This window comes from Oncorhynchus nerka, linkage group LG27 (genome assembly GCF_034236695.1).
Source record: "Oncorhynchus nerka isolate Pitt River linkage group LG27, Oner_Uvic_2.0, whole genome shotgun sequence".
Classification (NCBI taxonomy): domain Eukaryota; kingdom Metazoa; phylum Chordata; class Actinopteri; order Salmoniformes; family Salmonidae; genus Oncorhynchus; species Oncorhynchus nerka.
In genome coordinates, this window is record NC_088422.1 from 37,012,069 (window position 1) to 37,027,197 (window position 15,129).

Here is a 15,129-nt window from a genome sequence, read left to right on the forward strand (position 1 = left end):
TGTGTGTGTGTGGGGTGTGTGTGTGTCTATACGTTAATAATCTTCTCTCTGTGTGTGTGTGTAGGTCGTTGGGAGTGCCCATGGCATGATTGCAGTGTGTGTGGTGTCCCAGCCTCATCCCTCTGTGACTTCTGCCCTCGCTCCTTCTGCCGGCAACATGAGGGGGGAGTTCTCACCCCCTCTACCCTGGAGGGTCGCCCCTGCTGCTCCAATCACAACCCCCTCAGCCCCCTGGGCTCCAACGCCAACCTCCCACATTCTCACACACACCACCCTGGTACGGTTAGTATCAAAGAAGAGCCAGAGGACCCCGAGGAGGAGCCCAGCCAGCAGAACCGAGAGTAAAGCTGTCTCAAATCACACCCTTTTCCCTAAAATAGTGCACTAGAAATGGAGCACTATACCTATGGGGAATAGGGTGTGATTAGAGATTTGCCATAAAGTGAAAGAGACCAGAACTGCAGCCAACAGTTACACCTGATATTCCCATGGGCTGGACAGAATGACTGACAGACCGAAGGACTGACAGGCGCAGACTTGGTGTGAGTAGTCAGTGGTTCTATGTCAGAGAGCGGAGCAGAGCTCCTCTATCTAAGGATATTGGGAGTGGAGGAGAGGGCAAGGGGAGATGGAGAGGTGTGCCGCACATCACCCCAAATAATCAGTGTTTGTTTCACCACTTCAGTGTGATTCTGTCATTTCCACAAGTATGGATTCTCAGTGTTATGTCATTGGTTACCGGCACTTTGAAGAACTTCGTGAGGGGGATGGAGAGGGGGTTTAAACCTTTTTCCAACATGCTGCTTTTCTCTTTGTTTACTTCCTGTGTACTGGGGTTGCTAGTGGCCCGTTGCCAGGGGCTGCTTCACATTCCCAGAAGGCTTTGCTGTGTGTTGGTGAGCCAGCAGAGTCAGGCCCAACACTCCTACCACCCTCATCACTCCAGACATGATCCCTATCTGGCTCTCCTTTCACAACGAGAAGAAAATAGATTTGTGCAATTTTCAGGATCACACTATATTCCGACATTCCTTATACCTGTTTTTGATACACTTATGAATATATATATAGTACCAGTCAAAGTTTGGAAACACCTATTCATGTAGTAAGTAATAAAGTTGAAACATATCAAAATATATTTTATATTTTCTTCTTCAAAGTAGCCACCCTTTGCCTTGATGACAACTTTGCACACTCTTGGCATTCTCTCAACCAGCTTGATGAGGAATGCTTTTCCAACAGTCTTGAAGTAGTTCCCACATATGCTGAGCAATTGTTGGCTGCTTTTCTTTCACTATGCGGCCCAACTAATCCGAAACCATCTCAATTGGGTTGAGGTTGGGTGATTGTGGAGGCCAGGTCATCTGATGCAGCACTCCACCACTCTCCTTATTACACAGCCTGGAGATGTGTTGGGTGATTGTCCTGTTGAAAAACAAATAGTCCCAATAAGCGCAAACCAGATGGGATTGCGTATATCGCTGCAGAAGCACCATCACACCACCTCCTCCATGCTTCACGGTGGTAACCACACATGCGGAGATAATCCCTCTACCTACTTTGCGTCTCACGAAGACGCACCGGTTGGAACCAAAAATCTCAAATTTGGACTCATTAGACCAAAGGACAGATTTCCACCGGTCTAATGTCCATTGCTCATGTTTTTTGACCCAAGCAAACCTCTTCTTCTTATTGATGTCCTTTAGTAGTGATTTCTTTGCAGCAATTTTACCATGAATTCTTGATTCACACAGTCTTCTCTGAACAGTTGATGTTGAGATGTGCCTGTTACTTGAACTCTGTGAAGCATTTATTTGGGCTGCAATCTCTGAGGCTGGTAACTCTGGGTCTTCCTTTCCTGTGGCGGTCCTCATGAGAGCCAGTTTCATCGCTTGAGAGTTTTTGCGACTGCACTTGAAGAAACGTTCAAAGTTCTTGACAGTTTCCGTATTGACTGACCTTCATGTCTTAAAGTAATGATGGACTGTCGTTTCTCTTTGCTTATTTGAGTTGTTCTTGACATAATATGGACTTGGTCTTTCACGGGATGGGCTATCTTCTGTATACTACCCCGACCTTGTCACAACACAGCTGATTGTCTCAAACACATTAAGAAGGGAAAAAATCCCACAAATGAACTTTTAACTAGGGATACCTGTTCATTGAAATGCATTCCAGGTGACTGCCTCATGAAGCTGGTTGAGAGAATGCCAAGGATGTGCAAAGCTGTCATCGAGGCAAAGGGTGGCTACTTTTTTGAATCTTAAATATAAAATATATTTTGATTTGTTTAACACTTTTTGGGATACTACATGAATCCATATGTGTTGTTAGTTTGATGTCTTCACTATTATTCTACAATGTAGAAAATAGTACAAATAAAGAAAAAACATTGATTGAGTAGGTGTGTCCAAACATTTGACTGGTACTGGTGCCTTCAGAAAGTATTCACACCCCTTGAATTATTCCACATTTTGTTGTTACTGCCTGAATTCAACATTGATTTTTTTTCTCTCACCTTACACACAATAATCCATAATGACAAAGGGTAAACATGTTTTAGAAATTTCTGCACCTTGATTGAAAATGAATCTAATTAACATAATTATTCACACCCCTGAGTCAATACATGTTAGAATCACCTTTGGCTGCGATTACAGCTGTGAGTCTTTCTGTGTAAGTCTCTGAGAGCTTTGCACACCTAGATTGTTCAGTTTTTTCCCATTTATTATTTTCTGAATTCTTCAAGCTCTGTCAAATTTGGTTGATCATTGCTAAACAACCATTTTCATGTCTTCAATAGATTTTCAAGCAGATTTTAAGTAAAAACTGTGACTCGGCCACTCAGGAACATTCACTGTCTTGGTTAGGAACTGCAGTGTAGATTTGGCCTTGTTTTTTAAGTTATTGTCCTGCTCAAAGGTGAATTAATCTCCCAGTGTCTGGTGGAAAGCAGACTGAACCAGTTTTACTCTGGGATTGTGCCTGTGCTTACCTCCATTCCGATAATTTTTTATTCTGAAAAACTCACCGGACCTTAATGATGACAAGCATACCCATTACATGATACAGCCACCACTATGCTTGAAAATATTGAGTAGTACTCCGTAATGTGTTGTGTTGGATTTGCCCCAAACACAACTTTTTATTCAGGACAAAAATATATATTGATTTGCCACAATTTTTGTTGTTTTACTTTAGTGCCTTATTGTAAACATGATTTTTATTCTGTACAGGCTTACTTCTTTTCACTCTGTCAATTATGTTAGTATTGTGGAGTAACTACAATGTTGTTGATCCATCCTCAGTTCTCTCCTATTACAGCCATTTAACTCTGTAACTGTTTTAAAGTCATCTCGGAGCGGTCCGGACGCCTGTATCTTTGTAGTGACTGGGTGTATTGATACATCATCCAAAGAGTAGTTAATAACTTCACCATGCTCAAATGTTTACCCATCTACCAATAGGTATGCGAGGCATTGGAAAACCGCCCTGGTCTTTGTGGTTGAATCTGTGTTTGAAATTCACAGCTCAACTGTTGGACCTTACAGCTTATGTGTGGGTTACAGAGATGAGGTTAACACTATTATTGCACACAGAGTGAGTCCATGCAACTTATCGTGACTTGTTAAGCAAATGTTTACTCCTTAACTTATCTAGGCTTGCCATAAGAAAGGTTTTGAATACTTATTGACTCATGGCATTTCAGCTTTTCATTTGAATTCATTAGTAAAATGTTTGAAAACATGATTCCACTTTGACATTATGTGGTATTGTGTGTAGGCCAGTGACAAAAAAATCTACATTTTATCCATTTCAAAATCAGGATGTAACATAACAAAATGTGGAAAAAGTCAACGGGTGTGAAAACTTTCTGAAGGCAGTTTGTGTGTGTGTATATATATATATATATAAATATATTTTATTTTTATTGTATATATATTATATACATATATATATATATATGCTGAACAAAAATATGAACGCAACAGTTTCAAAGATTTTTCTAAGTTACAGTTCATATAAGGAATAAATTCATTAGGCCCTAATCCATGGATTTCACTGGGAATACAGATATGCATCTGTTGTTCAATAGATACAAAATTAAGATCGGGGCGTGGATCAGAAAAACCAGTCAGTATCTGGTGTGACCTCATTTGCCTCATGCAACGCGACATCTTCTTCGCATAGTTGATCAGGTTGTTGATTGGCTGTGATCATGTTGTTCAGTGGCTGTGCTAAGTTGCTGGATATTGGCCGGAACTGGAACATGCTATCGTACACGTCGATCCAGAGCCTCCCAAACATGCTCAATGGGTGACATGTCTGGTGAGTATGCAGACCATTGAAGAACTGGGACATTTTCAGCTTCCAGAAATTGTGTACAGATTCTTGTGACATGAGGCCATGCATTATCGCGCTGAAACATGAGGTGATGACAGCGGATGAATGACACGCCAATGGGCCTCCAGGATTTCGGCACCGTATCTCTGCATTCACATTGCTATTGATTTAAAATGCAATTGTGTTTGTTGTCCGTAGTTTATGCCTGCTCATACCATAACCCCACCGCCACCATAGGGCGCTCTGTTCACAACGTTGACATCAGCAAACCACTCTCCCACACCACGCTGTCTGCCATCTGCCTGGTACAGTTGAAACTGGGATTCATCCGTTTCGAGCACACTTCTCCAGCGTGCCAGTGGCCATCGAATGTGAGCATTTGCCCACTGAAGTCGGTTACGACACCAAACTGCAGTCAGGTCAAGACCCTGGTGAGGATGACGACAACGCAGATGAGCCCCCTTGAGACGGTTTTTGACAGTTTGTGCAGAAATGTTTTGGTTGTGCAAACCCACAGTTTCACCAGCTGGTCCCAGATGAATCCGCAGGTGAAGAAGCCAGATGTGGAGGTCCTGGGCTGGCGTGGTTACACATGGTTTGTGGTTATGAGGACGGTTGGACGTACTGCCAAATTCTCCAAAACGAAGTTGGAGGTGGCTTATGGTAGAGGAATGAACATTAAATGATCTGGCAACAGCTTTGTTGGACATTTCTGCAGTCAGCATGCCGATTGCACACTCCCTCAACTTGAGACATCTGTGGCATTGTTGTGACAAAACTGCACATTTTAGTGGCCTTTTATTGTCCCCAGCACAAGGTTTACCTGTGTAATGATCATGCTGTTTAATCAGCTTCTTGATATGCCACCCCTGTCATGTGGATGGATTATCTTGGCAAAGATTACATTTGTATTTTTGTTCAGTGTGTGTATGTAATAAATACATATATATATATATATATATATATATATATATACACACACACACATTCACTAAGTGGTCCGTTTATTAGGTACACCAGCCCGTTCGCAAAAATGGTTCACTCCTACAGACAGTGAGTCACGTAACCATGGTTTTCTATATAAAGCAGGCAGATAGGCATTGAGACATTCAGTTACTGTTTGATTAAATGTTAAATGGGAAAAACGAGTGACCTAAGTGACTTTGAGTGTGGTATGATTGTCGGTACCAGGCAAGCCCGGTGCTAGTATCTCAGAAACGGCCGGCCTGGGCTTTTCACGCATGAGTGTCTAGGGTTTACCGAGAATGGTCCGACAAACAAAAAGCATCCAGTCAGCGGTAGTTCTCAGGACGATAAAACAGCTCGTAGATGAGAAGTCGCAGGAAAATAGCAAGAATCGTGCAAGCTAACAGGCGGGCCTCAAACAGGGAAAGAATGCAGTACAACAGTGGTGTGCAGAACGGCATCTCGGAACACACAAGTCGTTAATCCGGGTGGGCTATTGTAGCAGACGACCACACCGGGTTCCAATCCTATCAACTAACAAGAATAAGTGGCTCCAGTGGGCACACAATCACCAACACTGGACAATTTGAGGAGTGGAAAAACATTGCCTGGTCCGAAGTGTCCGGGTTACTGTTGCATCATGCTGAGTCAAGATTTTGCATAAGCAGCATGAGTCCATGGCTCCATCCAGCCTGGTGTCAACGGTACAGGCTGGCGGTGTAATGGTGTGGGGAATGTTTTCCTGGAACGTGTTAGGTCCTTTGATACTAATTGAGCAACGTTTCCATGCCTCAAAAGAATTCAGGCTGTTCTGGAGGCAAAGGGTGGTCCGATACGCTAGATGGGTGTACCTAATAAACTGGGTCCAATATGCTAGATGGGTGTACCTAATAAACTGGGGGTCCAATATGCTAGATGGGTGTACCTAATAAATTAGCCACTGTGTGTGTGTATATACATACTCAGTGGCCAGTTTATATATATTTGTTAATGTTTACAAACAGATTCTCACTTCATCTCGGTGAATGGTGTATTGTTTGTTTAGGTGTTTAGAATTGCGCAGATCTCCTTGTGAACATAGTCCTTCTAATAAGGTGAATTATAAGGGCATATAGTGTAATGTATGACATCACATCATTACATTTAAGTTCCATTTGTCAGTTCCCCAGTCTCGCTCTCCATTGTGGACATAATTGGTTCATATTGTAAACCACAAGTGTTTAAGAGGAGGAGAGGGGAGGCATTCTCACTCTTCTATGACTGTCCCCCTTCACTGAAACAGACAGGAATGCATTTTTGGAGAGGAAGTTACATTTCATTCAAATTGAGAGGTTGAGCAGCATACTTTCTGGTGATTATTTCCTCCTAGGATTTAGTGTTACACTTCATTAGATTAGTGAAGTGTTATATTATACAAATATGGTCAAAGTCTGTTTGTACACGGTAATGCAGCCAGCCTTGTGGGACTAATTTCCAACATACTGACCTGAGAGAGAGGTGGCTGTTCATTGGCTCTGTGTGCAGTAATTTAAGTGATGCTGTGTGTACTGTACTGTACATGCAAATGTTATGTTTTAAATTGTTCTGCTAAACCTTTTTAAAGCACTTTCACAGTTTATTGCTACATACTTTTGGTAGGTCATAACACACATGTATGTAATACATGACATTGTACATGCTTGAAATGGATACCTCTTTTCTGTAGTAACGTAGGAATTATCAACTGTTTTGTAACTTTTGGTATAGGTCCAACGACATGATAAAATATCTTTGGGTCTGAAAACGTTCTCTCATACAAGTTACTGCAGATCACATTTTCTGTTTTTTTTTTTATCATAGTAGAACGACTAACGCCCTCATCTTAATTCAAGGTATTTAGTACATTCTGTATTTTGACCTGGTGGGTATTTATTTTCACCTTTTTGTATGACTCTGTACATCTCCACAAATGGGTTTTGTATCAACACTAGGTTGTAGAGTACTTCGGTATCAGATAAGTAAAGAAAATGTACAGTGTTTTTAATCTCGTCCTCCTATGACAGATTTTTGAAATTATATCACACCCTTTATACTAGTTGATTGATGTATCAAAAACACCTATTGGAAAACCGCACCCACCCAAAGTATTAAGTAACAAGACTATAAAACAATAGGGAGCTTTAAAATGGATGATTCTGTATGTAGTTGTCGTTTACGTTTCATATATTTTCTATTCGTGTAATGGTACCGCTGTTTGGTAACAGCTGCTCCTCATAGGCCAAGCTCTCTGTATTGTGACTCACTGTACTCCTGTTAACGCAGTTGAAAGCAATTGAACATTGTGATGTGAAGTAAACGAGCACTTAATTCAGCCTAAACTCACATGATCATGTTGAACCTAGAACAGTAGTCTGCTACTCTTGTCTGAGCCCGTGCTTTCTCTTCTCTGGAACATTACTGGTTTATGTGTCCATGCCTTTTAAAAACCATAGCTCACAGAAAAATACACGTTTGTCAAATGTTGCCATAGCTGTTGTCGTCTTGTGTCAAACTGTGTCCACGTTCATGTCTCAACGAAATAGAATTAGATTGTGCCAATGTCTTACTTTCATTTGGGATTGAAGCCTGTTGATTTCTCCTAATGCATATAGCAGGGTAAACACAATTGAATGGAATATAGACTCGGTGGCTCTCAAACCTGCCAAATGATAGTATTTTCTTTCGATAGGTGTTAGATTTAGATCATTTCAGTACTAGGCTGTGGTCCATGCAGCACACGATCATATAGGTGCATCAAGGCACTGTCATATTTTTAACAACTTTTAAAACTTGAATTATATTTTGTTCTTTAATTTCATTATTTTTGTATTGTTTGGTACTACAGATCAATATGTTCACAAACATGAGTATTTTATTGATAACTGATTTGACATGGTAGATATCTATGATGGATATTAGGCCTATTCATTCTGAGCCACATCTCAGGTCCTCTGGCTGTCTTGTCATGGTTTGTAAGGAGTACCTAGTCTTTAAGCCTTCTCTAACCTTCAATTAGTGACCATTGTAAACTGGACCATTGTATGCTTACCCCAACACAAAAGCAATTTGTGCAGAACTATATCATTTTCACCCAAGACTGGATGCACCCCTTCCATTCTGAAAGGAAGGCAAATCAGAATCCGTTTTACCAGTTGGGGACATATTTTGTATCCGTTTGTAATGCTCATTTGTTGTTATGTTAAAAAAACAAAAACACGTGGATTCTCTTAGGTCATTGTGTTCTGATTTGATCCTCTATTGGTATTGCACAAAGATTATCCAGGCCAACCCAATAGCCTTCTTTTTTTTTTTTTTGCACCTGTTTTGAAACTTACTCACTTTATGCTAGTTGGACTTGAACACAACATTCAGCCTGTACAATGACCATATAGTTGTCATTCTGTTTGCCACAGACATTATAGATTTGAACCATGTTTTTACATGATCCTCGCTGAAGAGGATGTCAAACAGTAGGGTTACGAAGACTGAGTTATCAAAGTATTATCTTCCAACACAGACTTTGGAAGGGGCCCTTTCTGAATCATATGTTTCTGTTCCACACCTTCCAGTTATTTTTTATTTTGTGCAATACTATTTGTTAATTCTGTCATTACAGGTGATTGACATGCTCTCCCAAGACATTAGGAAAAAGTGTTTTCAGAGGAACTAATTTCTCCAGTCATATAGTGAAACTGCTTTGGGGATTACGCCGGGGTCGTATCTATCAATGTTGCTTCGATTAAAAAGTGGATGAACACAGAGTTACCATATTGTTTTACTGTTCAGAAGTCATTATTGCATAATGTTAAGTCTTGTACATAAATTACATTTAACTTGCATAGGATAATGTTACTGTGGTGTGCTATTGCCTGTAAAATTCTGCTTCTAAATGTGTGTGTGACTGTGAGGATGCCGCTCTTTTGTACATGACTGTCTTTTTATTTTTTTCATTCTAAAGGAGGTTGAGTTGGAGCTGAGGAGTTCAGACATACCTGAAGTTTGACTTAAATAAAGCTGTACTGTGTCTCAGTGGAAGTAATTTGTCAATCTCTTCATGGAAAATAGAATAGCACTTTAAATTGCCAGATTAAAATAATCGATAGTAATTGCATTTTTATTTATTTTTTTGTCAATGAGCCCAAAGACACTCTTGGGTCATAATAATCACATTTGTTATTTTACCATTTGCCCACTAGAGGTCGTCCCGTTATGTGACGTGGCATCGCACTTTATGCTGCGTTAAAGACAAGTGGAAACTCATGAAAAACGGGCTCCGACTGGGAAAAATCGTTTTGAATGGTCACCCAACTCGGAATTCCAAATTGAAAACTCGGGCATCTTTGTAGATCTCCAACTTTCCGTTCTGAAGATCATTAAAGTCATGATTTGACCTCGTTTTTTCCCGAGTTCCCAGTTGTCTTGAAAGCGCCATTATACTTCGACACGACCGACAAAGCTTTCTCCTCTGGGCATCTTTCTCGCTATACCGGTTTAGCGGATGGGAGAAGGATGATGATGGAGAGGCCCAGGTCACGGTAGCTAGCAGTGCAGAGTATGCGGAGAAAGATTTAGTTAAACACCGAGTTTCAGGTTGGTCCTCCTGGTTTAGACCGCTGGAAATGCGGAAATGCCCCCAAATGTTATTCACAGATGTGTGGCAAGAGACAGATGATGTAGCTAGGCTAACGTTACTAGCAATAATATAAGATGTATCCAGTTATCTATACAAGAGCAGGGCACTGTTTAAAATGAATAAATTATGAATAATTTGTTTAGGATATGCATTATACGATTTAGTTGGTCATTTTAAAGAGCACCACGAGGAAGGTGTATCCTATCAATTTATCGTGACGCTTGGTTCGATATGGAACAAGAAAGACTAGCATGCCTTCTCTCCTGCACCTGTTCTTGAACCAATCGATTTATTTGATTTGGTTCACACTGCCATCTGTCAACAAAGTCGGACTTAAATATTTGTTATACATTGTGTTTATACGTGTGTTAAATGTATCATTTTGAACCCATGTTCTTTCTCCCCCCCTTTCCTCCCAGTTTTGGAGAGGATTCTAGTGGATTTGCCAAGTGATCTGTCTGGAAATTAACCTGATAAACAAGATGAAGAGGTGTTTGCTGCGTGGCTTACTGCCAGAGGTGTCTATCCGACTGCTGCTTCTGGTTGTCTTCCTGTGAGTAATTCAAATTGAAACATCGCAATAGCATTGACAAATGTGTTCCTTATGGACTTGTCTGGTGCGCAACTCAAATGAACTAAACTCTGTGTGTGTTATCTCCCTCAGTGTGACAGAGCAGCTTCCACCCTTTATTCGTGAGATCCAGGCAGAGGAGATGTGGCTGTATAGATTTCACAGAGTGGAGAATGACCATGTCCCCACCTCTCTCATGTTTGTGAGTACTGGTGTGTGTCAGGGGGGGAAGCACTGACTGAATTCACTGGAATCATGGAACATTGAATATGAATATTTGTTCTGCTGGTAGTACTTTAGATTATAGCACAGGATAAACTGGAGAGCAACAATAACTTGTTGCCATGTTATTACCAGGTACTCTTGTGCTTTAATGTAAAGTGCTACCATTCTGTCTTACTAATTCTATTGCTATGGTACTGACCATGTCCCTCGTATCAGAGCGTGGCGTGTTTCACTCCATTCCTGGTGATCCTGCTTTTCACCTTTCTGAAGAGAGTTGAGAGAGGAGACGTGAGAGAGGCCTCGCTAGGTAAGGACTGACTGTAGAACTAGACATGGTGTTTGGCCTCAGAGAAGCTGCACAGAGATGTGTGAGAGAAATACTGAGCCAGTTGTTTGCCTCTGTACCTCAGCGGTGACTCTGGCTCTGGTACTGAACGGAGTTTTCACCAACGCCATCAAGCTGGTCGTGGGCCGGTGAGTACTAGTCTGGAGTACTAGTCTGGAATACTAGTCTGGAAATGTACAGTTAGGGTTACATTGCTACAAGCTCAGTATTATGCTGACTGAATGTGATGTAGTGTGTGTTCTGTGTGTGCTTCAGGCCAGCTCAGTATTATGCTGACTGGATGTGATGTAGTGTGTGTTCTGTGTGTGCTTCAGGCCAGCTCAGTATTCTGCTGACTGGATGTGATGTAGTGTGTGTTCTGTGTGTGCTTCAGGCCACGGCCAGACTTCTTCTACCGCTGTTTCCCAGACGGACAGATGAACCTGGAGATGCACTGCAACGGCGACCCAGAAGTGGTCATGGAGGGCAGGAAGAGCTTTCCCAGTGGACACTCCTCCTGTAAGGCTCAATCTGATTGGCTAGTCCTCTTGCGAGAGCAGATCTGATTGGCTGTGAGACTACAGTGGGCTCGTTCAGATTAAAAGATAGTTAGGCTGGACCTGTGTGTATGTGTGCAGTATATGTGTGTGGTAACTTTGATAAACAATGTTGTGTTTATTCAGGCACTGGCCTAAGCATTCTCATGTCAAGCCTTCTCATATCATTATGAATAAAACTGTTGATCCTACTTTGATACATGTGCCTGCCCCCCATCTCTGATCCCCTCTCTCCTCTCGTCTTGTTCAAGTTGCATTCACTGGACTGGGCTTCACAGCGCTGTATGTGGGGGGTAAGCTGCGGTGCTTTAATCTGGGGGGTCGGGGCAGGGCCTGGAGACTGTGTCTCTTCCTCGCTCCGCTCCTCCTAGCCTTCATGATCGCTCTCTCCAGGACCTGCGACTACAAACACCACTGGCAAGGTGAGAGGGCTAGCCATTAACCATGTTCACTTTGAAAAGCGCTATAAACATATAAGAAAATATTATTCTAATCCATTATTGAGAGACGTGCTAAGATCTTTGTGTCACTTCCGTTGTCCCCTCTGTGTTTAGATGTGTTGGTGGGTTCTGGTCTGGGTCTGGTGTTCTCTTGGCTCTGCTACAGACAGCACTACCCCTCCCTCCAGGACCCTGACTGTCACCGGCCACTACGCCACAGAGAGACTGTTCCTGCTGTGCAGGAACGCAAGCTGGCCAACTCCAACTACATATTACCTCTATAGCTGGCCAACTACATATTACCCCTATAGCGCTACTCCAACTATATATTGGAATCAAATCAAATTGTATTTGTCACCTGCGCCGAATAAAACAGGTGTAGACCTTACAGTGAAATGCTTACTTACAAGCCCTTAACCAACAATGCATTTTTAAGAAAAAAATATGTTAAATTATTTACTAAATAAACTGAAGTAAACAATACATAAATAAAAATGGAAAAAAATAAAAATAACAAATAATTAAAGAGCAACGATAAAATAACAGTTACGAGGCTATATACAGGAGTAACCGGTACAGAGTCAATGTGCTGAGCCACAGGTTAGTCGAGTTAATTGAGGTAATATGTAGGTGGGGGGGGCAGCGCACAATTGGCCCACTATTGGCCGGTGTAGGCCGTCGTTGTAAATAAGAATCTGTTCTTAACTTACTTGCCTAGTTAAATAAAGTTTAAATACATGTTGTTTTTTATTCAGGAATCTTATGGCTTGGGTGTAAAAGCTGTTAAGAACCCTTTTTTTTACCTAGACTTGGCGCTCCTGTACCGCTTGCCGTAAGGTAGTAGAGAGAACAGTCTATGCCTATGGTGGCTGGAGACTTTGGCAATTTGTAGGGCCTTCCTCTGACACCGCCTGGTATAGAGGTCCTCGATGGCAGGCAGCTTAGCCCCAGTGATGTACTGGGCCGTACACACTACCCTCTGTAGTAACTTGTGGTCGGAGGCCGAGCAGTTGCCATACCAGGTGGTGATGCAAACAGTCAGGATACTCTCGATGGTGCAGCTGTATAACTTTTTGAGGATCTGGGAACCCATGCCAAATCTTGTCAGTCTCCTGAGGGGGAATAGGCTTTGTCGTGCCCTCTTCACGACTGTCTTGGTGTGTTTGGACCATGACAGTTCGTTGGTGATGTAGCCACCAAGGAACTTGAAGCTCTCAACCTGCTCCACTACAGCCCAGTCGATGAGAATGGGGGCGTGCTTGGCCCTCTTTCTCCTGTGGTCCACGATCATCTCCTTTGTCTTGATCACGTTGAGGGAGAGGTTGTTATCCTGGCACCACGCTGTCTCATCGTTGTCAGTGATCAGGCCTACCGCTGTTGTGTCGTCGGCAAACTTAATGATGGTGTAGGAGTCATGCTTGGCCATGCAGTCATGGGTGAACAGGGAGTACAGGAGGGGACTGAGAACACACCCCTGAGGGCCCCCTTGTTGAGGATCAGCATGAGAGATGTATTGTTACCTACCCTTACCACCTGGGTCGGCCTGTCAGGAAGTCCAGGATCCAGTTACAGAGGGAGGTGTTTAGTCCCAGGGTCCTTCAGTTGGACCACTGAATAGGTATCCTCCTTTCCTCTTAGCTTAGTGATGAGCTTTGAGGGCACTGTGGTGTTGAACGCTGAGCTGTTGTCAACGAATAGTATTCTCACGTAGGTGTTCCTTTTATCTTGGTGGGAAAGGGCTCCCGGGCTCCTGAGTAGCGCAGCGGTCTATGGCCATGCCGGGGCGGCAGGGTAGCCTAGTGGTTAGAGCTTTGGACTAGTAACCGGAAGGTTGCAAGTTCAAACCCCCGAGCTGACAAGGTACAAATCTGTCGTTCTGCCCCTGAACAGGCAGTTAACCCACTGTTCCTAGGCCGTCATTGAAAATAAGAATTTGTTCTTAACTGACTTGCCTAGTTAAATAAAGGTTAAAACCTTTTTTTTTTATCTCAGTGCTAGAGGCGTCACTACAGACACTGGTTCGATTCCAGGCTGTATCACAACCGGCCGTGATTGGAATCCCAAAGGGTGCACAATTGGCCCAGCGTCGTTAGGGTTTATCCAGGGTAGGCCGTCAATGTAAATAAGAATTTGTTTGTAACTGACTTGCCTAGTTTAAATAAAGGTTCAATAAAAAAAGGACAATGTGAAGTGCAATAGAGATTGCGTCGTCTGTGGATCTGTTGGGGCGGTATGCAAATTGGAGTGGGTCTAGGGTTTCTTGGATAATGGTGCTGATGTGAGCCGTGACCAGCCTTTCAAAGCACTTTATGACTACAGATGTGAGTGCTACGGGTCGGTAGTCATTTAGGCAGGTTACCTTTGTGTTCTTTGGCACAGGGACTATGGTGGTCTGCTTGAAACATGTTGGTGTTACAGCTCAAATCGTACTACATATTAGCCCTATAGTGCAAATCCAACTACATACTACCCCTCTAGTGAAATACCATTTACATACTACCCCTGGAGTCTTTAACCTCAACTACATACTACCCCTTCATCCCGGGTTCTTTATATCAGGCCAAAATGTTAACCCTGAGTGGGGAGGAGAGGGACTGTAATTTTTGAGCCCACCAGATACCAGGTGCTAAGATGTCAGTGCTACTGAAATAATTTGTATTCCCTGGAAGTAGGAAAGTCCTCTCAACGCACACACTGGATTAACCACAGCAGTTAATATTTTTTTCCTCATATTATGATATCCTATTTGTTTTGTCTGATTTATAGTGCACTACTTTTGACCATAGCCCTATAGGCCCTGATCAAAAGTAGTGCACTGTATATATGGAATAGGGTGCCATTTGGGAGGCAGACCCGTCTGTGGAGGCGAGGGTGCACTTTTCTGTAGAGTTCAGTGTCAACACTAGGATTACAGTGGCCTAGAATCACATTACAGTTTGTTCATTTAGAGTTCATCCTTTACATCAGTGGTCACCATCTGGTTGATCGTGATCAGATTTCCAAGCCATTCCTAATCGATCACCAAACATTTCTGTAAAAACACGCAACAA

The 15,129-nt window shown here is 42.4% G+C and overlaps 2 protein-coding genes across 5 annotated transcripts in view; both read left to right on the forward strand.

Moving 5' to 3' along the window:
* The window catches only part of LOC115111712 (histone-lysine N-methyltransferase NSD3-like), a 39,900-nt gene extending 30,543 nt beyond the window's left edge, over positions 1-9,357 (forward strand). For all 4 annotated transcript variants that reach the window (XM_029638057.2, XM_029638059.2, XM_029638058.2 and 1 more), the window contains one exon: positions 65-9,357. In XM_029638057.2, coding sequence (XP_029493917.2) covers positions 65-345 — 281 coding nt within the window. In that variant the 3' untranslated portion in view covers positions 346-9,357. The remainder of the gene's footprint in view (positions 1-64) is intronic.
* A 245-nt stretch (positions 9,358-9,602) lies between these two features.
* LOC115111054 (phospholipid phosphatase 5-like) lies at positions 9,603-14,279 on the forward strand. The gene is made up of 8 exons (XM_029636939.2): positions 9,603-9,918; positions 10,381-10,514; positions 10,626-10,734; positions 10,974-11,064; positions 11,168-11,231; positions 11,477-11,601; positions 11,891-12,061; positions 12,194-14,279. Exons 2-8 carry the CDS (start codon positions 10,444-10,446, stop codon positions 12,361-12,363), a joined length of 801 nt encoding a protein of 266 aa, XP_029492799.1. The 5' UTR covers positions 9,603-9,918; positions 10,381-10,443; the 3' UTR covers positions 12,364-14,279.
* Positions 14,280-15,129: the final 850 nt, after the last annotated feature.

Coding starts and splice junctions, on each gene's coding strand:
- LOC115111054 (XM_029636939.2), top strand. CDS start 10,444: ATGAAGAGGTGTTTGCTGCGTGGCTTACTGCCAGAGGTGTCTATCCGA. Junction 10,515..10,625: donor CTGCTTCTGGTTGTCTTCCT/GTGAGTAATTCA, acceptor TATCTCCCTCAG/TGTGACAGAGCAGCTTCCAC. Junction 10,735..10,973: donor TCCCCACCTCTCTCATGTTT/GTGAGTACTGGT, acceptor CCCTCGTATCAG/AGCGTGGCGTGTTTCACTCC.